Source organism: Chionomys nivalis, chromosome 8 (genome assembly GCF_950005125.1).
Source record: "Chionomys nivalis chromosome 8, mChiNiv1.1, whole genome shotgun sequence".
Lineage (NCBI taxonomy): Eukaryota > Metazoa > Chordata > Mammalia > Rodentia > Cricetidae > Chionomys > Chionomys nivalis.
In genome coordinates this window covers 16,033,424-16,057,796 of record NC_080093.1, presented here as the reverse complement: position 1 = coordinate 16,057,796, position 24,373 = coordinate 16,033,424, and the positions used below count along the sequence as shown (strand labels likewise).

The window sequence follows — 24,373 nt, the reverse complement described above, 5'->3', positions numbered from 1 at the left end:
CCTCCTACCATACCTTGTGGCAAAAGGTGTGGGGTCCGTCACTTTTGAGGTCAACTGCCTCAAACTGAGAAGGGCTTCCCCCCAACTTCAAGTCTCTCTTCAAGCATGCGTCCACCTGCAAGGAGAGCCTTGTGAATGCCACCCTTTCAGGGCAGGCTCCCACAGGTCTCTGCCCCTCCCCCATCCCCACCCACTACACTCTCCAAGATTCTTCGCTAACTTTCCTGCAGAAAAGGCTATTTCAAGGAAGTAAATACACATCTGTGGTGAATTATGGCCAGGTGACCTGGGGCAGTCTGCCAGCAGGGTTATTTGCTCTCTGTGCCGTGCTTCAGACGCGAAAGGCTTACCTTCCTCTGAAGCTCATCTTTGCTGAACCCCAATAGCCTGAGGAACTGCAGCCTAGAGTCATGCTCTGAGGTCACCTAAGGACCGAAAAATACAGAAACATTTTCATTAAATGAGTGTGAATGACCCTTTCCCTGTACCACGATGGACAGCTATACGAGTGTACCCTCAAATACGTGCCACCAAGCGTACCCTCACTACAGTGATGTCCCCTTACTGTTCTTCCTCACATCTGGTTGCTGGGTTGTGGACAGAATTATCACAACACTTTGCCATGTCTACATGAGAATTGTAACTTCAGTTGACTCTCTAACCCAGTTACCCTGGTAACCTGATGGCTGTCTGGAGGCACTACTGCTTGTGATTGGTTAGTGCATCTGGCCTGGAACTGTGCCTGACATGGACACCATGTCAGGTTTTTTTGCCTTCACGGACTCTGTTACCGGACATATCCCTCTGGGGACTCTGAAACTGACCCTTGGCCTTCCTGCCTGAGCAGTTCTAAGTGAGGGCACCTTAGACATCTGCTTGTGTCCAGCTGGGTCATCTTGCATCTTGGTCTGTGTGGGGAACGACAGGCAACTTTGAATTGCTGCATGAACTACTGAAAAGACTGTAGAGGGTGCCACTGGCACTGCCCTGGGATAAACTGTGCTCTGGTCTCCAAACCCTCCAAGGAGCCTGATAGATACCATGTGTAACTACAGTGGTCTTGGGAATCTAAACACAGAGTTGAGAAGACACTGGCAGATGCACACATAGGTACAATGCATAAAGTCAGCATCCCACTCAGAATCCCAGACGCCAAGGGTCAAGAAGCTGGGTCAGCTGACCTCCATTCTTGGTTTCTTCCACAAGGAATAAGAGATTCTGAATATAATCTGACAATCTCTTGACTTCCCCCTCCTTCCATGCTATAGTGATACATTATTTATGTTTTATAAATAAAGTTTGCCTGAAGACCAGAAGGTAAAACTAAGCCACTAGAGGCCGGGTAGCGGTGTCATATATCTTTAAATCCTAGGATTTGAGAGACACAGGCAGATGGATCTCTGTGAGTTCAAGGCCACCCTGGGTTACACAAGATCAATGCAGAAACAGATCCAGGTGGTGGTGGCTCACACCTTTAATCCCAGTATTAGGAAGTCACACATCTTTAATCCCAGCACTAGAGAGGAATATAAACCAGGATGATACAGGAACTCGCTCTCTCTCAATCTGAGGATCACTTAGAGGTCTTGCTACACCATGCTTTTCTTCGGAAATGGCCCTCTACGCCCAGCTTCAGAAACCATCACGATGCACAGTTTGGATATCTTAGTTTACATTTATTCACTTATTTTGTGAGGGTGTGTGTATAGTCACGTGTGGATGAGTATATGTACATGTGTTTTTGTATGTGTTCGTGTGTGTGTGTGTGTGAGAGAGAGAGAGAAAGAGAGAGAGAGAGAAAGAGAAAGAGAGGGAGGGAGAGTTGTAGTACCAAGCCTCACGCACTAGGCCAGCACTCTGCCACAGCTAGTTCTCACATCTGCTGACAAGCACAAACTCCTCCATGTTATAACTTGACACAGCAAAGACTAGAACTACATCCCTGGTGCTAAAGTAGAGTGGACCAACAGGGACCTGCCCTGGGTTACATCAAACAAACCCCAAACTCCTTATGTCCATGTATCCCTCCAGTGAATCTTCCCTTTGGCATGATACTGTGAAAGCATTTGCCTTGGGAGGTAAAATATCCAGGACACCAACAATAGCAGTAACCCCCGCCCTCTGCCATCTTTTCAAGTGGCCTTTGAGTCTCTGAAAAAATAAAGGTAAAGGATAAAGACCCTGTGTCCAGAAAACATAAAAAAAGCATCGAGTCAGGGGATGGGCTTCTTGAACGTGTCAGTCTTGAATGGGATGCTGACTACATCTCCTGGAGTGACAAGGCTAGAGTTCTGGGACTTTAGGGAGAGCACACAGCCTTCAGCCTCCCACCTTCAGGAACTGCCAGAGCATCTTCTCACAGGGCGGGGAAGCTTGCTGGATCTTGCTCTGACAATAACTAAGGAGATTCCCGGATCCCAAGGCCTCCTGCAGCACAGCTGACCGCGTCAGGAATTCTGATTCTGTGATGACTTGACTGATGTAGACAGGGTGGGGACAAGGCTGTGGCATCTGCTGGACAGGGTTGCTGGGAAGGCCAAAGGTAATCAGCTTTCCACCAAACTGGTGAGGAAATGTAAAAAAGGAAAAGGTTACAATTTCAAGCCAATAGCTAACACCCACTTAAGATTGGCAAGCCTTGGATTCTGAGAGAGAAGACTAGCTGTTGGGCAAGCCTTGGATAGTGTAGTGGTTTGAATGCGAATAGCCCCCATTAGCTCAGATATTTGAATGCTTGTACATCAATGAGTGGGAAGGGTTGGAAGGGATGGCCTTGTTGGAGTAGGTGTGACCTTGTTGGAGGAAGTGTGTCACTGAGGGTGGGTTTTGAGGTTTCAAGGGCCCAAGCCAGGCCCAGTGGCTTTCTCTCTTCCTGCTGCCTACAGATCCAGGTGTAGATCTCTCAGCTACTATGTCTGCCTGCATCCTGCCATGCTTGCTCCTCATCCTGCCGTGCTCCTCCACCTTGATAATAATGGACTAACCCTCTGAAACTGTAAGCAAACTTCAATTAAAATGCTTTTTTTTTTAAAAAAAAAAAATAAGAGTTGGCTTGATCATGGGTTTGTTCACAGTAACAAAACAGCAACCAAGACAGATGGAAAACTAACAGAAAATTGCTAGGATGGAACAGGACCAGGAATTGAGTGCCAAATGAGTCCTCATTATAATCTCAATTATTATAATAGCAATCTTACTATCACAAGCTTAAAATGTCACCACATGGTACTCTCTCCCACTTCTCACGACCATTTCTCAGGCACCTAGCACAAACAAGGTGGTACCATCACAGGCTATATACCTCTATACACCACCACCGCCAAGCTTATTGCTCAGTGTCTCCGATGCAGACACTCTCTTTCCCATACCCTTTGCTAGCACATCCACATTGCCCAAAGTGCTTGCTAGCCTTTGTCTTTTTCCACTCTTCCAATCCAAAGCTTAGAGCCTGTCCTATTGCTCACACAGCCCTGTTGCTGCCCCCAGGCTGTCTGTTTGACAGACCACAGGAGAACACTTGCACTCCTCTGGCATGCACAAAAAAAACTCCAAAAAGTTAGGGACAAACATGTCTACCCCAGCATCTTTCTTCTTGGTCATTAATGTGACTGCTCCACATTCCAGAAATGACTGGTTCATCCCCGCTCCTGTGCCTTTACCTACACCACCACTCCACTGGAGGTATCCAATCAGTCAAATCTGACACTTTTTATCAAGAAGATGGCACAAAATCAAAGGTTTAGCAATACTTTCTCCAACCATTCTCAATCTCGGCCACACAGTTCAGCTCCTGGAAGGTTCTCCAGTCACCAGGCCACATCCCAGACAATGACACCATTATTTCCCTTCCTACACCCCACTCGCTTAGTGACTTTTCTAGTCATAATTATATCACTTACAGAACAAACTTTAGAGCACAACTTGGTGCTCAACAAAGCCGTTTAAATGATTGTACTTGGCACAGTAGCTGACGGTTACAGCATGCTGGGCAGGCACCACTACTTCTGTCTTACAAATAAAATCCTGAAGTCCTGAGGGATTAAATGACTTCTTCAGAGTCGTCTAATTGGCCTCAGAGCTATGACAAGAGCTCTTCACCTTACTGTCCCTGCCCTTTCTGTTGGTGGTGGTGGTGTGAGGCATTTAAACCCAGGGCCGTGGACATGCTAAGCATGTTAGATCCCCATGCCTACTCTTCTTCTTTTATAAAGACATTCCTAAGTCACACCTTCATACTAAACTGCTGACTCTAAACATGAACGTCTCCTCCTATACATCTTTTTTTCAAATCAAACCTACTATAGTAGTAGGTAGAGTGTTGGGTGCTTCAGGGCCTCCTTGCTACTCAAACTGCTAGTCCTCAAACTATAAACAAACATAACATCTGGGAACTTTCTGGAAAACTGGAAATCTTGAGCCCTATATCAGATCCACTGAACCAGAACTTGAGTTTTAGTAAGATCCTCAAGTGACCTTTATTCACACCAGAGGGCTCTCCTCTGGGGATATGAAAATCAACAAGGCACTTCCTAGCCTTGCGGAATCTATTACTTAGCAGGGACTCCATGTATATATGAGGCTATTAACTAAGATTAAGAACAAGTATCATGGAGGATGTGGCATTTAAGTAGGAGGTCCTCAAAGTCCACTATGGCATTTAGTGGGCACAGGAGAGAAGATGAAGGATCAGACACACGAGAGATGAGTTGTTCATACGGCAGAAATGAGTCATATGTAACTGAAACACAAGGAACTCATGGGAATGAGAGAGGAAAAGAAACTGGGAAGGTCGATGGAGCCCCATGGTTGCATAACCTTAAGCCTATAAGGCGGCGGGCGGGGGGGGGGGGACTTAAAACTTTTAAGTACAGGAATGACAGGATAAAATCTACCTTTTTTTTCTTTCCTTCCTTGCATTCCTTGCCACAAGTCCAGATATTTAAGAGTTATGGAAATCTCGGGTAGAATCTCGGGCTGAAATAAGCAGAGTGTCTAAAGCAGCAGATTTTTTTTTTTTTTTTTTTTTTTTTTAGATAGGATTGGCAGGTCAATCAAGTTGCAGAATGGTGACATTCAAGGGAGAAGCTAGATTAACCCTCTGCTTGAGAGGTGGAGCGAGACAGACACCGAGAACAAATCTGAAGTTAGCTCCTTGATGAGCACCGGAGAGGCACTGCACACACACAGCACACATGAGCAACACTTACAGCAAAAGAAACGCCGGCTGGCCTCCTCATCCACTTGGGAGGCTTCTTCAAAGGAGGTATTAACGAGGCTTGGGCCACTGGCTCAGGCACCTGCAGCACTGGGAGAGGCTGGCCTTTGCTAAAAGAGGAGGAAGTCTAGAGGGAAAGGACACCTGTGTCACCAACCTGAGAGGCATCTTCGTGAGGAACTCTACCTCCAACCTCAGTTTGGGATGAATCCCTGTGGTGCCCAGTTTGCTCCAGAAATGAAGACTGTCATAGTCTAGGAGACGGGGATTAGAGTGGAAGCGAATGGGGGACTCAGATGTGTGAGCCTCTTGGAAAGCTATATTTAAAGTCAGCACTGGACTGTGACATAAAGCGGGTGTACAACATAGAAAGAGTTATACCAGCCCATACTATGAGATAACAGATCCAAAATAGTGGTTCAGAATGAATAACAAGCGTTAAGCCAATGACTTTCTTTATATTGTGGCAAAAACTGACTTCCTCCCAGGAAGTCGAATATTAATGCAAGCTATAGCCCTCTAAAACCCACAGCCTGGTCTCCCTCTCTTCAATAGCTCCCATTTCTTCCCAAGCTATGTGTCCTCTTTCCCCTAAAACACAGACAGCGCCTCCCTCCAGCACTCTCTACCAAGCCCTTCAAACCTTGTTGGCCTGCCTGTGCTGGACCTCCCAGCTCCTACCCATCACAGAGTACAAACTGATCCAGCCATCGAAGGAGACAGCAGAGAACACAGGAGGGTTCTGAGGGCACCACTGAACATCAAAGCACCAGCTGTTCTGTGTGGGTAGCTTGTACACCACCTGCCGTGAGAGCAAAGCCATTAGCAGCAGTCCAGGAAATGCATAGCTGGGGTCCCTCTACTGCCACATCTCCATCACAGCGTGTCCATAGAAGGACCAGCCTACCTCACTGCTTGCCAGATTCCAACAAAAGATCTGGTTGTCTTTGGCACTGCTAAGCAGCAGTTCAGCGTCAGCCTGGCTCCATGACATCGACAAGATCCCCCTAAAAATGAAAACCAGCTGAGTAGGTTCCTTATACATCTTAGATAATGCTCAGATCTCCAAAACAAATGAACTATTAATTTTTAAAATATGAAAACAGCACTGTGAAAAGTGAGTATCTGCCAGATGTAGGCATGAGGACTTGAGATTAATCCCTAGCACCCATGTAACCAAGCTTGACAAGGTAATACATATAATCCCAGCACTGGGCAGGCAGAATCACAAGGATCCCTGGGGTTCACTGACCATCTGACATTTCCCAGTTGGAGAACCTAGACTCAGTGAGAGACCCTGTCTCAAAAAAACAAGTAGACATCTACTAAGGAACACCTGAGGTTGACCTCATGCAAGCATGTATGACCGCAAGCTCCAAAGGAATTCCTCTTAGAGATAAAGCTAGTATTGGCGGTGCTCTCTGCAAAGGCTTTGAAGACATGGAAGACATTAATAGCTAAGATGAGGCCCAAGTGTGTGCATGAGTTGGAGATGTACCTGATGTGGGATTCCCCTCTGCATGCTGTAAAGACCATTGGATAATAAAGAAATTGTCTTGGGCCTGCACAGGGAATAGAGCTAGGTGGGGAAAACTAAACTGAATGCTGGGAGAAAGGAGGGCCGAGTGAGAGAGAAGCCATGTAGCCTCTGCTGGAGCCAGACAGAACTTTAGCTGGTAAGGCACAGCCATGTGGTGATTCACAGATTACTAGAAATGGGTTAAATTAAGATGTAAGAGTTAGCCAATAAGAAGTTAGAGCTATCGGACCAAACGGTGTTTTAAATAATATAGTTGCTGTGTGGTTATTTTGGTTCTGGGTGGCCAGGACAAACAAGTGGCCTCCTCCTACATCTACCTGCTGTGGCTTTCCAGCACCGTCAGGGGTGAGGAAGCAAAACGCAGGTCCCACAGCTGGATCACCGGAAGCCGGTCATCTTCTGAACACAGCACTAACTGGGTGGCTATGTCTGGGTGCCAAGCCAGGCCTGAGCAGTTCATCTGTGGACAAAGTAGACCTTGATGTCTGATATAACCTAACCTCTCAGACTATGAACCCGTTCTGCCCAGCAGCAATGAGACTACTCCAGGGGACCTTGGTCTCTTCTATCTGGCTGGAAACAACCCCGCCATCAGAGTATAAGTAACAACATGATCAAGCAAGGCATGCTATGGGACTCCAGGTCATCTGGTTAGCTTCCCAAGCAGTCACTCTAATAGGAACTCTGCTTTGGGGCTGAATCCACACTCCCAACACTTGAAAATGGATCCATGGCCTGGGCAAGAGCAGCTCCAACTGTCTGGCACAGAGAGGAGCCAGGGTCCAGGCCTGTGTTCTGACCACTGCTCACCCTGCTGCTGTGGTCACTGACTTTGATGATGGGCTCATTCTTCCTGAGATCCCACACAACTGCCTTGCCACTGGGGTGAGCGGAAGACAAAATGTGCTGGACTTGGCGGTTCCATGACAGTGCTTTGATGTCTTCTGGGGGGTTCTGAGACAAGATAGTGAAGATACAACCTGTCATAACCCGATTAAGTAACAACTACCATTCTATTCCTCTCAACACAAAGCCCAAGGGAGACAAGAGGTTCCTCCCACTAAGACAGCCTCAGGAGCTGAGGGTACATTTTCCCAGAAAGATGCTTTAAGATATTGGTACAGTACTCTTTTTCCATTCTGTAGGGTGCCATTTTATTCTATTGATAGCATCCTTTGCTTTACAGAAACTTTTCAATTTTATGAGGTCCCATTTATACTTGGCCCTTTCATTTTAAGATTTATTTATTTATTTTTATTATGTATACAACATTCCTTCCATGTATGCCTGCGAGCCAGCAGGGAGCACCAGACCTCATTATAGATGACTGTGAGCCACCAAGTGGTTGCTGGGAATTGAACTCAAGAACTCTGGAAGAGCAGTCAGTGCTCTTAACCACTGAGCTATCTCCCCAGCCCTGAGGTCCCATTTATTAATTTTCGACCTTAGTGCCTGTGCTATTGGTGGTCTGTTCAGGAAGTTGTCTCCTGTGCTAATGTGTTCAAAATTATTTCCCACTTTCTCTTCTATCAGGTTCAGTGTATCTGGATTTATGTTGAGGTCTTTGATCCACTTGGACTTGAGTTTTGTGCAGGGTGATAGATTTGGATTATTTGCATTCTTCTACATGCTGGATCACCTTGTTCCACCTTAATACATGCTCCACTTTAATACAATCTTAATACAAGTCTTACTACAACTTGACATGCCATGTTTTGTTGACACTCGTGGGGGACTTGCTCTTTTCTAAACAGAAATGGAGGAGGAGTGGATTGAGGGTGTAGGAACAAGGAGTGGGGAGAGAGGGAGAGACTGAGAGGTGAGAAGGGAAAGGAACTGTGACTAGGATGCAAAATAAAAAATTATTTTAAAAAAGATAATGCTATGGAAGTGAGAGGGACCAGCTGGCACACCTGGGTTTATCTCTACTCCATGAGTTCTCTTAAAAGTATAGCGTCAAGATTGAAAAATAACCCCCCTCTCTAGGACAGAGGAGAGGAGGAGAAAAACAAACACGAAGAGCCCCAGAAAAAGTGAAGCAGAGAAAAATATGCGAATCTCTCAGGCCACCAAGTGATAGCCAACTGACATCACTTCGCAATAAAGCAAAGGCAGAGGAATGCAAGAAGACAAGCCAGCTCCGGGCTGACCGAGAGGCCTGCCCAGAGGCACACCTGCCCTTCACTCTCCTCCAGGAATTCTCTGAACAGCTAGTGACCACCATGGACCAACTTCTAGGCACACCCTCTCTCCTGACTCTTCGGTGGCTAGCAGAGTGTCTGTGTCTATCTGTGGAGTTTTATTGCCCTCCAGTGGTAAAGCCTGAAATCTCTGGTACTCTGCAGGCTCCAGAATTCAAAATTTTACCTGAGAAAACCAGCTACACACACAAAGCCATCCACAGCCCGAGGCTGGTGGGAGCCTCCTCACCTGTGACTTGGATCCAGGGGTCATTGGAACACTCAGGTTGTTCAAATCCCAAATGAAGATTTCAGAATCACTGGCTCCTGAAGCCAGGATATTGCCCTGTATACGGATAAATATAAAAGATATTTCTAAAGACTCCCCTCCCATCTCAGAAAGAGGAGGAGACCCACATTTGGGGAACACAGCCTCCCCCACAGCTCCAGCCTGGAGGCCATAAGAGAATGCGTCCATTCAGACAAGCCACACCGTACCTTGACCAGATCAACTAGAACACAGTACCTGGAAAGGATTGAAGTCCAGGGCCCTGACGGCCCCTGTGTGTTTCTGTCTCTGGGCAATCAAGGGCTCCTGTCCTGAAGAAAGGATGTGGGTCACATTGTACAGAGTAAGCAAGCCATTGTCTCCACCACCGGCAATAACCCCAGCACTCTCCTGAAGCCCATGGCCAAAGCTTCCCCAGATTAACTTGTGAAACCTACAAAGGAAAATAATTTAGTTACATGACAGTATGCAGAGTACAGACATCTACTATCCTGAAGACTTCCCCAGCCCAAGCCTGTATCTGTTTGTTTGTTTTCCTTATTCTCCAAACCCAGAAGGGAAGTCTCCTCTGCCCGGACTTGCCCTTTCTTTAGAAAAAAATATTTTGTCTATGTTAAACTAGAATCCAGAAAGCCACTACTTGGGTAATATGGGAGTATTTGTTTATTTTGGTTTTGTGAGCCGGGCGGTGGTGGCGCACGCCTTTAATCCCAGCACTCGGGAGGCAGAGGCAGGCGGATCTCTGTGAGTTCGAGACCAGCCTGGTCTACAAGAGCTAGTTCCAGGACAGGCTCCAAAACCACAGAGAAACCCTGCCTCGAAAAAACCAAAAAAAAAAAAAAAAAAAAAAAAAAAAAAAAAAAAGGTTTTGTGTTGTTGGTTTGATTGGTTTGATTTTCTGAGACTGGTTTCTCTGTGTAGCCCTAGCTGTCCTGGAACTTGCTCTGCAGATCAGTCTAGTCTCAAAAAATAGAGTATCCACCTTCCTCGTCTCCTGAGTGCTAGGATTAAAGGTGTGTGCCATCATGCTGGGCATTTGTTTTTTGTTTTATTTATTTATTTGTTTGTTTGTTTGTTATGGTTTGGGTTTTTCTGTGTATCCCTGGCTGTTCTGGAACTTGCTCTCTAGACCAGGCTGTTCTCGAACTCACAGGGCTCTACCTGCCTGTCTCCCGAGTGCTGGGATTATAGGCGTGTGCCACCATGCCCAACTTGTTTTTAAGGTAACAGGAACTACATAAACACCATGATAACTACTTCATATAGAGTACATCACTTGGTCCTCACAGCTCAAACAGTAAAACAATACAACCTGACCAGGCATGGTGTCTCCTGCCTGTGATCCCAGCATTTGGGAGTTAGAGGCAGGAGGATCAGAAATTCAAAACTATCCTTATCTATATAAGCAAGTTCAAGGCCAGCCTGGACTGCGTGAAAAAAACCTGTCTCAAAAAAAAAAAAAAAAGTCAAGCTGGACAGTGATGGTGCACACCTTTAATCCCAGCATTTAGGAGGCAGAGGCAGGCAGATCTCTGTGAGTTTGAAGCCAGCCTTTACAGAGAAAGTTCCAGAATAGGTTCCAAAGCTACACAGAAAAACCCTGTCTCGAAAAATCAAAAAAAGAAAAAGTCAGCCTCAGTCACTGACTCCTGGTCTGTAACAGGCAGTCCTGTAAGTGCTTCACACGTGCTCACTAACAACGTTTAGCAGGTGTAGTGATATTTCATTTGTGTTTTAATAAATAAAGCTTGCCTAAAGATCAGAGAGTAAAACAGCCACATTGATCAGCCTTACAGACCAGGCAGGGAAGGCATACACCTTTAATCCCAGCAGCCACACTAGTTAGCCGCAGAGACCAGGTGGTGGTGGCCTTTAATCCCAGCACTAAAGAGGAATATAAAACAGGAGGAGGTCTCAGCTCAGTCTCATTCTGAGGATCGTGGAGGCAGTATCACCATTTCAGTTTAAGGTAGAGGTAAGAGCTAGTGGCTGGCTGCTTTGCTTTTCTGATCTTCAGCTTGAACCCCAATATCTGTCTCTGGTTTTTATTATTCATGCTACAAGCAGTTCTATGAGGAGGTTCTATTATATCCAATTTCAAGTTAAGGAAAGGAAGCTTGGAGAAGTTATAAGCTTCCGTATGCAGAGCTGTACATCAGCTCATCTTCACGAAGCTAAGTGAGGCAAGGTTTAGTGTCCAGCCCATCTCACCCCAGAGCCCACCCTGTATGAACTACAACTGGGCTCCCCAGAACAACTGTTGCCGCATCTCAAACTGGGAATGAGAAAGCCTTAGGGTCTCCTATCACCCTGTCTTTCCCATGCTGCTGGCCCACTGGAATGAGCATGTAATTGCAATGGACCAGCTTTGAGACACAGAGGCACAAATACTAAATACCCCAAGTAGGAAACATTTTTCTGGCCTTCTTAGGATGCTTATAAAATAAAAACAAAAACAAAAAACTAGTGCCGGAGTTTTGCATAAAAGAAAAAGTCAAACCCTGGGTCTCCTACAAAAATCTTGGGTCTTATACAAAGCCCCACAGGAAAACATTTGAAAACCAGAAGGCCTGAGTGTGTGTGTATGTGGGGGATTGTCTGTCTCTCACTTTCACTGTGGCTAAGCCACAAGAGAAGATTTCACATCAAATGTCACAAGATTCCTAAGTGCAATGGAACTGAGTGAACAAGAATTGACAGAGCAAGAACTCTTTTCCAGGCCTTTGAGCAGAGCCAGCTTGGCAAAGGCATGAAGCTGAGCACTGGTCCGGGTTGGGCCCACATCTGAGGAACAGGAAGATGACACAACTCCAATGGCTCTGCAGCTGCCACCAGACAGCGAGCAGGTTCTAAAGTGACACCAAACTTCATGGGACAGAAGAATGAGTTCATATGGACTCAGAGGGTGTCATGTCATCCAGGAACTGGGACTCTACGGGTAAACCGTCAGGGTTGGCAGACACAGGTCACACAGGAACCAGAGATGAGAAGGTGGATAAGAGTCAAAGGACCTGAGCCTCAGGAAGAAATCACCGTATGGCAGGAAAGAGGGGAATGACTTGAGAGAGGCAGAACACAGACTATGACATAGTAGTTCTTTCTGCAGACAGCACATACATTGCTGTTGTTGGCTGCCTTGTTAGGGAGGTGAAACTAGCTCCTGGAGAGGCTGTGCTGGAGAGCAGCTCGGAGAATGGGGACGCATGGTCAGCTAATCACACAAGGAGATTGTTACACATGGCCTGGAGGACTGTCACTAGTCTCTAAGTGGACAGGGAATTAGATAATCATGGGGCACAGGGAAACAGGGAGCACATATGATAAAATGTTAGCAGCTAATATATTTAAGTTAAAGTTATGGATTATTTGTTATAACTTCCATAATCTTCCTGTACATTTGGAATTTTTAGAAGATAGCTGGGCTGTGGTGGCATTTATGTTTGATCCCAACACCCAGGAGGCAGAGACAGGTGGCTCTCTGTGAGTTCAAGGCCAACCTGGTTTACAGAATGAGTTTCAGGACAGCTACACAGTGAGACCCTGTCTCAAAAAAACAAAAACAAAAAAAGAAAAGAAAGCTAAAGGCTGGAGAGATGGCTTAGTGGTTAAGAGCACTTACTGCTCTTGCAAAGGATCCAAGTTTAGATCCAAGTTCAGATCCAAGTACCCAAGTAAGGTGGCTCAAAGCTGCCTGTAACTCCAAACTCGGACCAGGGGATCCTACACCTCTGGCCATTTTAGGCCCCACCAACCACTCACATGTACACACCCACATATAAACACAGATGTGCAACTAAAAATAAATCTTTTTTAAAAAGGAAATGCAGTTAAAAGTAAAAATTATAGAATTTTGAAATTAAGTTTTGAAATGAAAATAGAAGACAAGTTTGTATAGGGAAACAGACTATAATATGAGACTATGTGGAATTCTCTGATAAAGGTGTTCCTGGGATAATGATGAGCTATATCTAAAGAATACATGGTTCACTATTCCTACAAAAGGCCTGGAAACCAAGAGTCCAGAGAAGCGACAGGCCAGCAGAACCTACATTTTAGCAGATTCTCTAAAGTGATTCAAAGAAGCAGCCAGGGTGAGAGTCAATGGACAGGATATCAGCATAGAAGTGTCGGGGTCCAGTCTTGATGGGGCTGCACATTCCGGGATAGGGGTGTGAGGATTAGAAATATTAGGCAGAAGGAACAGAGATGCAGAATAGAGCCAGGAGGGCAATCCAGGGAATACTGAATTCACCTGAATTTATTTTCCATATGCTTATAGACCACAATCCAAAGGGGAATGGGGGGCGGGGAGAAGACAAAAGATGTGCAGTGACCACACCTTAGACCAAGCATCCTGTAGGCAGCCACTCCCTGGGTCAAAACTCCTGTCATATCCTTGAAGGAACAGGAATAGGCCCGAATTCATTCACCTTTGGTCAAGGTGGAATGGACCCACCTCTGTGGGCCATTTCAATACCCAAAACACCAAGTAACCAGACCCTAAGTCAAGAAATCTTGTGTGTAGCCACACCTTAAGTCAAGCTTCTTGTCAATAACCTTGAAAGGGCAAGAGTAGGCTTAAACTCTCAAACCTTCAGTCTGTGGGCCCCTGCCGAGGAGATGCTAGAATTCATAGGTAGGCACAACCCTAGCAGCCAGATCACATTTCTGAGAGAGAGAGAGAGAGAGAGAGAGAGAGAGAGAGAGAGAGAGAGAGAGAGATAAGAATAAACTGAAGCCTACATTATCAGGAGGCTGAACTAGCTAAGCTTTCTGAGACCAGAATTCAGCACCTCATGATTACAAACACTTGCTAGATAAATCCTCCCGTGGCTTGATTCACTTCTTCATTCTAGGTTTTGCTTTCATTTCACTGAGTTCCTTTTGGAAAATCCCAACTTCATAACAGTTAACTAAAGTCTATCCACATCTGGGGCAAAAGAGCAGGAGAATTCAGTCTCCTTAGGAGGCAGAATGGAGAAAGCAGGCTCTAGCTAGAGAGTGGCCATGGGATGGACGGGGCCGCTGGAAAGGCAACGTTCTTCTCAATGCCTGGTGTGAACAGGCATTACTGTGTTTCTACTTTATATCCTGAATTAATAGTGGGGAAAATGCTCAGAAAAGTTGGATTCCATGCCCAAGAAGACAGTAAACAGCAGAGCTGAGGCTAAACCTGCATGTATGACACAATGAAGGCCACAAGCTTTCTACCATATGATTTCGATGCAGCTAGAAGGTGAGTCTTGAGAACAGAACCACCAAGCACACAGAATGACTTTCTTACAGCTTCGTGTTTATTGTCCCTTAGCACCCAAAGAGCTTTGTTCTCCAAGTATCCAGAGATCTAAGACAAAAGTACAGAGCAGAGGAACCACCACTGTCCCCATGTGGTTTTTAAAAAGGAAATGCAGGTAAAGGTAAAAGTGATAGAATTTATCATGAAAATAGAAGACAAGTTTGTATAGGGAAACAGACTATAATATGAGAACATGTGGAATTCTCTGATAAAGGTGTTCCTGGGATAATGATGAGCTATGTCTAAAGAATACACGGTTCACTATTCCTACAAAAGGCCTGGAAACTGAGAGTCCAGAGAAGAGACAGGCCAGCAGAACCTACATTTTAGCAGATTCTCTAAAGTGATTCAAGACCAGAAATCTCTAAGTTAGAGTGGGCAAGAAAATTTACTGCACTGTAAGAAAAAAATTTACATACTTTGTCTAAATATATGTGTGTTTATATTATCAGTAGTACGGTAATTACTTATGTATATTACTTATACTAAATATGAGGTGGACTGTAATGAATTTGACATATTTTCTGATGGTATAAAAACTTACAGATTATTATATCAGACTATAAGCACCATCTTCACAAAACCCTTAAAACAGCAATGAAGAGTCAGGTACAATAGCACACACCTGGAACATCAGCTGCTCAGAAGGTTGAGCTGGGAAGATTTTGAGTTCAAAGCTAGCCTTAGCAAGACCTTGTCTAAAAAATAAGAGTGGCAAAATAATAGGAAGTAGACTTAGTACTCAGAAAGGAACATACTTAAATTCCAAGCCCAGCTTCTCACGGCTTCTACACCCATGTAAAATGGAAATGATGGCGTTTATAGTTTAGGCTTAATCTGAGGAATGAGTAAAATACACAGGGTCCCAATGATTCTGCCTTGCATACTGAGCTCTACAAGGACTTTCTTAGACATTTCTGCCAATAAAGGAGACAGTGACTGATCCCCTTTTCATTGCTGTTACACAATATACCCAAGAAATCCATGGGCATCCAGCTTGCCAGAGCCATGAAATCTAATGCATACCCAACCAGCACCTAAGAGCCACGAGGAGAGATCATTCATTCTCCTTGTTGGCAGAGTATGACATGGTGTAAGGCTGCTGTCTTCACAAAAGCCAAGGGAGGAAGGAGTCAAGATCCCTGGGTTCAAAAAGAGACCTGGTAGCCGGGCGGTGGTGGCGCACGCCTTTAATCCCAGCACTCGGGAGGCAGAGGCAGGCGGATCTCTGGGAGTTCAAGGCCAGCCTGGTCTACAAGAGCTAGTTCCGGGACGGGCACCAAAGCTACAGAGAAACCCTGTCTCGAAAAAAAAAAAAAAAAAAAAAAACAAAAAAAAAACAAAAAGAGACCTGGTGCGCATGTCCTGGCTAGTGTAAGGCAGTTCTATTACCTGCATCCTACCTAATACTGCTGCTGCTGCCTGATAACATGAAAGGGGTTGGTTTCCAAATCCTTTTGCACAGAGTTAGCTCCTCTGAGACTTAACAGAACTATTTTCCATCCACATCGCATCGTGATCCCTGAGTTGTACACACCACCCCCTGGACCCTCTATATCCACCAGGGTCTGACCTGCAAACCCATGCATAGTCCCAACATAGTACCTGCTTGAGACAGAAAGAATCTCTTTGTGTTTCAAGTCCAGAGAAGAGTCCCTGAAATCAATCTCAAATATTTCCAATGTGGCATTTGTGCTAAAGGAAGCATCTAGTTGCTGGGCAGATGTTCCTAGTCATAGGAAAAGTAAGGAAAAGGCAGTAAATGAACAACAATATCTGCATGGATTTAGTTCATAAATACTGTGGGGAGTGGAAAGCAAACAACAGGAGAGTTAGGGGTATCCTTCCTCGAGAGGCAACCCCAAGGAAAGTATGCAAGGCCACCCTTAAGCCATGGTCCAATGTGGTTACCAGCTACCCAATCCTACAGTTTCCTCTTATGTTCATTAGAGGTTCAGATACTAAGTTTTCCTTTGACATACGACTTCCAGTAACTCCTGATCTGAATTATCATCATACCTGTGGCCAGATACACAGGGTACTGGCTGGCCGGGCTCCATGCCTGGACAGCTGGCCTCTCAAGTTCCTTCAGCTTCATGGTCTGTCCTGTAGGTTGCAGAAAACATAGACGGCCCTTGGTTCACTGGAAATAGAAGCCAAAATTCTTAGGGCCAGAGATCCGGGGAGCATCTGCGGACACAGATATTGTATCTCTTCTCCACAAGATGAAGTATTCGGACAAAATGCAGGGTGAGAATAACAAGATCGCCTGTGGAGTTAAGGACGGTTCATTTATACAGTTGCTAAACTGGAATTCTCTAAACTCCCAAGGTATTCAATCACACTGGTTACCACAGGCCTAATGATAATAACCACCAAACTAGATAGTTTCTCAGGGACTTTGCCTGATTTCCTTGGCTTTAAATATTGTTTATGAGCCAATGAACCCCATATTTACATTACTGACACACAGCTTGTCCTCAGAGCCCAATTTCTATATGAAGCTGCTAATTAAATATTTCTACTTGCGATGCACACCTATAATCCTAGCACTCAAGGGGCTGAGGCATTAGGATCATAAGTTCAGGCAAACCTGGGCTACACACACAGTAAGACCTTATCTGGTTTTCCTCTTAGGCTCTGTACACCAGCCGCACAAGTCTTTTTTCCATCTTGTGGCTTTTGCCCACACTGGAGCCTTTGCAAACACTGCTTCCCACATACTGTACATTCTCCGCTTAGCTCTCTGCATGGCCAGCTCTTCACGTCTTTCTGGGTGAGCATCCAACGTCTTCAGAGGTGGCCTGCCCAACCCAAAACAGTCTCACTGGTTTTCTAAGAATTTGTTTAGTCACACTGTGAGTCTCTCCCGTTAACATGTAAGCTTCATAAAAGCCAGCTTCTCGTCTCACGATGTTCTAACTACTGCCCACACCTATGACTGATAGAGTAAGCACTTGGTGGCTGCTGAGTGAATAAATGAATGAATGTAAATCCTCATTTTACCTTTTGTTTTGCTTCATCTTTTAAATATTTATGTTTATTTTATGTGTATGAGTGTTTTGCCTGTTTGTATGTCTGTGCACCATATAGGTGACTAATGCCTTCAGAGGTCAGAAGAGTGCTGGATTCTCTGGGACACGAGTTACACACAGTTGTGAGCTACAATGTAGGTGTTGGGAATCCACCCCTAACCTTCTGCAAGAGCGGTATGCTGCGGCCCCTACCCACAGCGCCATCTTTTCTTTCCTTTGGTGTGGGGATGGTTTCCTGTAGCCCAGACTCACCTCAAACTTGCTGAGAATAATCTTGAAGTATCAATCCTCCTGTCTCTAATTCCCAGGTGCTGGGATTACAGGTGTGAACCACCACACCGCATTTGTTTAACCCTGTGATTTCCACCTCTAATGTGCATTTAGGGTCTCATCCTCACAGGTTCGATAGGGGCAGAAAGGAAAAGGGGAGAACTTAGAGCCTACTGTGATCTGCTTGAGCAAGTCAGTCAGGGCAGTCTCACTTATAAAAACGGGAGATATTACTTAATGTCTACTGTACTTTCTAGCTTGAAGAAGGCCTAAAGCTGTCGGTTAAGCTAAGATTTTTTTTTTTTCTGGGAACTTTTAAATACTTGAAGCTCTGTTTCTTTTGCCTTTTGACCATCCAGCTATACCATTCCGTCACCAGTGCCACCTGCTGGTCAGAGCCATCCAGTGCAGAAGAGCAGCGAACAACAGCGCATTTGACAGGGCAAACTCATTAGTTCCCTCAAGAATTCTATAAACTGTCATCCCCATTCAGCACACGAAACAACCGGCTAAGCCGCAAGGTAAACACCGTGCTTTTAACCATTATATTAATTTAAGCAAAACTCCATGGCGTGCTTAAACCATTGGCAGAAAGAACAGGGGAAATGCGATTTCCATACAGTTTGCGCGGAAGTATCAGTTTATAAAAGCCCCCGTTAGGGTCGGAACGGCTGTGGCAGTGGAGTGGTGGAACGGGGTCGGGGAACTAGGATCCTGGCGCCAGCTACCCTTGGCAGTCCAGTCCCTAGGGAGAAGGTCAACACAGCTTCTCGCCCGTGAGGCACTTGGCGGTCGGTTACGAATGGCCAGGACTATGGGGCCCAGGGTGGAGGAGAACGCGCGCGGCGCTTTTGGACCTCGGCGGGGCTGGGGTGCGGGACCGGGTCCAGTCGGAGGGATTCGTGCTGGGTGCTCGGGGTCACGGCGACTGGCGAGCTCCCCGGTCCGTCCACGGGAAGAGCGTGCTCCGGGGCCCCAGACCCGCGGGGAAACCCACCTGTGCCGAGCGCCCGGGTCACGGGTCACGGCCAAGCCAAGGGCTTTAGGGCGCCTCGCACTGCGGACGGCGGCTGCAGAGGGCCAAAAGTAAACTTGCTTTGGCAGCGACCCGCGACCCGCTCCCTCCGCTCGCTCGGCGAAGCTTGGTTAAATGAATACGCACCAAATACGCACCGACAGTGCAGAGGTTTCCTAGCCGGGCTGCCTGACTTGCACAATGATTGCACAGTTCTGGCGCCCAAGATCAGTACATTCTAGTCTCTTCTATTTCAACCGGGCTCCGCGGATAGCCAATGAATGGAAAGGGAAAACACTAACTCGATTTATTATGCATAAAAAGATAAAAAGCAATCGAAGCAGTAAAAAGCTGTGATACACACTGAAGCCCACAGAAACCGTGTCCAAGAACTGCTAAGGGCTGTGTGTGGAAAGAGAGATGACTGTAGACCAGGGGCTTCATGGGAGAGAGTTCAGGCACACCAACCAATATTTCTCCTCGGCGCTGAAAGACCATCAGGTCAACAGAAGCGGGCAAAATGGCTAGGCATCCTGGCATTTCCCACCCCATAAATCAAAGAGACTGGACAAGAATGGGTGCCAGAGATTGTAGAATACCAACTAATTCTGTGGTTCACAGGAATTACTGAAAATTTTGGGCCAGAGGCTCCAGTGACGATTGCATTTTGCATCTGACAGTATGAATCCCCTTGGAGAGAGACGAGCTGGAGGCAGAGATCCAATTACAAGAGGAATAGAACAGTCCAGTAACCGGTGAAGAAAGTCTGGATTCATAGTGGAGACTGAAGGAAACCTGCACCTGCTCTGCTGACTGACAAAGACAAGGACTCAAGACTAGAGCTGTGGCAGAACAAGTCTTTCACGGGGGTCACCTGAGACCATCAGAAAATACAGATATTTACACCATGATTCATAACAGTAGCAAAATTACAGTTATGAGGCAGCAACGAAAGCAATTTTATGGTTGGGGTCACCACAACATGAGGAACTGTATGAAAGGGTCTCAGCGTTAGGAAGGTTGAGAAGCACTGCCCTAGAGTCAGGGAAACCTGCACTGTTAACAGAGCTGGAGATACTGAGGAAGAGAAAAGAGTACGTGAAGATACCACATATGCTCTTCAAGTTGGGGAAATTGTGGCAGGTGAAGATAACCAGCTAAGATAATTCAAAAGGTCCTCTTGATTCATGAATTGTAGGGTGACCCCTTCCTGACCGACTCTCTTCCTGACCCAGTATCTGATGTCATACTCAGCAGTTCCGAGATCACACAGAAACCTACACATGGCACTGTGTGCCAGGACCATTCTTGCTACATAGCAAGCATTTAGCATACTTTTTTTTTTATGTCCTAGCACAGAAACAGGTAAGACCCGTGGTGGAGTGGGAAGTGAACAAGGTCAATGGCTGGCTGAACCTTAGGGGCTGGGGTGTGGGTCAGCCGGTAGACTGCGTACCCCATATGTTTGAAACGCTGGCTTTATTTCCCAGCACCACATATACCAGTTGTGGTAGTGGCTACCTTGTAATCCCAGTTCTCAGGAGGTAGAAGAAGGGTCAAAAGTTCAAGGTCATCTTCAGCTACACCGCAAGTTCAAAGTCACCTGGACTACATGAGACGACCCCTCTCTCTCTCACATGCACACACGCACATGCACACACGTACAAACACACACACACACAGCTGAACCTTGGTGGCCAATACCCTAAAATTAGGAGATAAATCAGAAGTATCAACCACACTGAAGGAAAACTACAAAAGACATCTGAAGTAAAGCCATGAGGTTCAATTACCAGCACCCACACTGCAGCTTCTAACTTTCTGTCTCTAGTCTCAGAGTATCCAGCGCCATCTTCTGGTGGTACACAGTCATGTATGTGCAGCAAACCATATACATAAAAATAAATAAATGAAAATTACTAAGACACGATTAAAGAGTAAATTTTTCTAAAAAGTCTTTTTAAGATGACACTTATTCTGCATGCATGTATGTAGATGCACAGATGCTATAGCACAAACTGTGGGGGTCAGAGGACAACATGCAGGAATTGATTTTCTCCTCTAGCGATATATGGCCTGGAGATTGAACTCAGGTTGTCAGGCTTGGTTGTCAGCAAACACCTTTACCCACTGAGCCATCTCAGAAATCCTCAATACATCTACAATTCTTCAAAAAGTGACATTTTCAGTAAAGCACCACTCCCCAACTTCAATGTTCTCTTTAACTACCCAGACAGCACTAACAGAGCTCACATCTAACTTGAATGGTGTGGTGGTTTGAATAAGAATGGCTCCCGTAGGCTCATAGATTCAAATGCTTAGTCATTACAGAGTGGAACTCTTGGAAAGGATTAGGAAGTATGGTCTTGTTGGAAATATGTTGTAGTCCTTTGAGTAGGTATACCACTCCCACAGACTCGTGTGTTTGAATGCTTTGCCCACAGAAAGTGGCGCTATTGGGTGTGGCCTTTTGGAGGACGTATCATTGTATGGGCAGGCTTTGAGATCTCAAATGCTCAAGTTTTGTTCAGTGTGGTACACAGTTCACTTCCTGCAGATCCAGATGTAGAACTCTCAGCTGCCTCTCCAGCACCATGTGCGCCTGCACGCTCCCGTGCTTCCCTCCGTGACGATAATGGACTAAAGCTCTGAACTGTGAGCCAGCCCCAATTCAATGTTTTCCTTTAAGAGTTGCTGTGGTCGGGGCTGGAGAGATGGCTCAGAGGTTAAGAGCACTGACTGCTCTTCTAGAGGTCTTGAGTTCAATTCCCAGCAACCACATGGTGGCTCACAGCCATCTGTAGTGAGATCTGGTGCCCTCTTCTGGCCAGCAAACATACAGATAGACAGAACACTGTATACATAATAAGTAAATAAATCTTAAAAAAAAAAAAAAAAAAAAGAGTTGCTGTGGTCATGGTCTCTTTGAAAGACCTCAATAAATCTAGACCCCTCTAGCAGGAAAAATAGAGCCAAAAATCTAGGTTAGCCGGTTCAGTGACTCTGTTTCAGGAACTAGCTGAATCTAAAGTTAGATTATAATCTTGAGAATAATCTTCAGAAACAGAGAGTTACCCCCTTGTGATTATCACTGGTATTTTCTGAATTTTCCAATGACGCCCTCCCTACCCCCTTTGGGTTGTGTTTTCTTCCCTTAAATACCCTTTATCCCAGCTACTCAGGGTCAAACTCTCTACCCCTGCGTGGGAAATGAGTTTCGGTCCCAGTGACACTGGTCCCTGTCCTGTCAATAAACCTCGTGTGATTGCAGCAAGGACGGTCTCTCATGAGTTCCTGGGGGGTCGTGTTATCCCAAGACTTGAGAGAGTTTCTCCGCTCCGGAGGTCTTTCATCTTCATAGCAATAGAAACCGAAAATAAGACGTGTCAATTAAGGTTTTGAGGTTTCAAAAGTGCATGACAGGTCCTGTCAGTCTTTCTCCTCTCTGTAGATCAGAATGTAGCTCCTAGCCTGCTACCATGCTCCCCACCATGATGATAGACTAACCTTCTGAAGCTGTAAGCAAGCCCCAACTAAATGCTTTCTTTTATGAGTTCCCTGGGTCATGGTGTCTCCTCACAGCAGAACAGTGACTAAGTCAAAGGCTTTATTAGTACAGATCACAGGAGACACAGGCTTTCTTATGGGTCAGGCTTCCAAGTGAAATAAGGTTAAGAAAATATTCTACTTTTTTTTTTCTCTTAATAGGGGTTTCTCTGTAACTTTGGAGCCTGTCCTTAGACGAGGTTGACCTTGAACTTGCAGAGATCCACCTGCCTCTGTCCAAGTGCTGGAACTAAAGGTGTGCGCCACCACTGTCCGGCTGAAATATTCTACTTTTAATCTCAACCAGGGCTGTATACTTAGGCTCTGTAAAAAAAAAAAAAAAAAAAAAAAAAAAAAAAAAAAAGACAAACCCCTAAACCGTCTGTTGGCTCACCTGAAGAAGCTGCATTGACAAGGGGGTCACTGGAACTGGGAAAGCTCCTTGACAGGCACTGTGCTCATCTCATCTTTGGATGTCCCTCCTAACACACCCGTAATTTTCTAAAACCCAGAGATGACACGGCATTTCTTTTATTTGCTGAAGTTTCAAGCATGAACCACATTTCCTTCTGCCAACTGTTACCTCCTTCCTGGAAGTTTAACAAATGAGTACTTGGATTGCCTTGAAGCCCAGACCACCCAGCCTCTTCAGTGGCCACCAGTTACTCCAAGTGCCTCACTGCTTAGTCCACAAGACTGGCAATGTGGCTACTTTGTAGATTATTCAATGACCACCCTGATGCATGTTACTGCTTGCTTATCAGTTTTAGTCTGGTCACTATGCTTTTTAGTCCTTCTTTTGAATTTGTTTTTTTGATAGGGTCTTACTATGTAGCCTTGGTTGGCCTGAAACTCACCACATTGACAAGGCTGGCCTCCAACTCAGAGATCTACCTGCCTCTGGTCCCCATGTGCTGGAATTAAAAATGTGTGCCACCACACCCTATCTTTGGTTTTGTTTTTTAAACGAGTGTTTGCCTGAAATATGAACACACCTAGTGTCCCTGGAGGCCCGAAGATATCGCCCTGGCTGGCCCAGAGCTCAAAAGATCTGCCTGCTTCTGCCTCCTGAGTGCTGGGATTAAAGTCATGTAACCAATCACTATAGATCTGAGAACTTTAGACTGTGTCACCTCCAAACATGACATCTAGAAATCAGGGTTGGAATAGTTCTCAGTAACACAAGTTCCTTTTGGGCAAAATGGCCATGGTGACCTTGCATAGTCTGGTGACATCTGCATAGAATTTTTATCTGTGGTTGACAAGGCATGCTTTAGAAATTTTTTTAAGAACAGAGATGAATTATTATAGACTCTCAAAAACATGATTTTCTTCTCAGGCTGTCATAGGAGCTTGGATTCTTTGCTTTGAAAAAAGGAATGCAGAGATGCCACCGCATTAGAGCAGTCCTCCCAGACCGTCATCACCTACTTGAAACACATTACTTTCTTTTAAAATCAAATTATTACTGAAAAGTTTAAATAAACTGTTTATTTTAAAACAGTCTTACTATTATACAGTTCAGGATAGCCTCAAACTCACTACAAAGCCTAGATTAGTCCTGAACTCATGGAGATCCTCCTGTCTCATCCTCCCAAGTGCTGGGGTTAGAGGCACGCACCACACATCTAAAACAACGAATAAGTTACGGGTTCTTTTGATTTTCATAGCCTCACTATGTAGCCCAGGCTGGCCTCAAACTTGCATAATTCTGCCTCACCTTTCTTTGTTCTAGGATTATAGATATGGTCCACAAAAATGGTTTTTAAAGGTAAATCTTGTCCCAAATTGGGAAGTCCTTTCTTCTTTGACCCAGTAAATGAGAAAAGGACTGGTCCTTTACTACCTGCTGTGCAGCCTGCCGTTCCCACCCACCTTCAGAGCCCCAGTGGAGCGAACTAATGTCTTCTTATGCTTATTTCCCAACCTTCCAAGTTCGGAGCAGGCCAGCAGCACAGGGGAGGCTCCGACAGCAGTGACTGTTCCT

The 24,373-nt window shown here is 45.5% G+C and overlaps 1 protein-coding gene across 7 annotated transcripts in view; it reads right to left on the bottom strand.

Annotated features, from left to right (window-relative positions):
- The window catches only part of Sec31b (SEC31 homolog B, COPII coat complex component), a 35,190-nt gene extending 10,821 nt beyond the window's left edge, over positions 1-24,369 (bottom strand). For 3 of the 7 annotated variants that reach the window (XR_009057565.1, XR_009057564.1, XM_057777746.1), the window contains exons 1-12: positions 16,540-16,783; positions 16,126-16,249; positions 9,462-9,657; positions 9,186-9,281; positions 7,566-7,709; positions 7,073-7,215; positions 6,123-6,222; positions 5,859-6,017; positions 5,208-5,342; positions 2,332-2,562; positions 351-425; positions 14-115 (exon numbers count right to left, since the gene is read on the bottom strand). Coding sequence is in view for 5 of the 7 variants with exons in the window: in XM_057777746.1 (XP_057633729.1) it covers positions 14-115; positions 351-425; positions 2,332-2,562; positions 5,208-5,342; positions 5,859-6,017; positions 6,123-6,222; positions 7,073-7,215; positions 7,566-7,709; positions 9,186-9,281; positions 9,462-9,657; positions 16,126-16,249; positions 16,540-16,618 (1,584 nt within the window). In the remaining 2 variants the exon portion in view is untranslated. Of the gene's footprint in view, positions 1-13; positions 116-350; positions 426-2,331; positions 2,563-5,207; positions 5,343-5,858; positions 6,018-6,122; positions 6,223-7,072; positions 7,216-7,565; positions 7,710-9,185; positions 9,282-9,461; positions 9,658-16,125; positions 16,250-16,539; positions 16,784-17,807; positions 17,865-18,822; positions 18,840-24,261 lie in introns of those variants that run through there. The other 4 variants (XM_057777743.1, XM_057777741.1, XM_057777744.1 and 1 more) reach the window with 4 other exon arrangements.
- Positions 24,370-24,373: the final 4 nt, after the last annotated feature.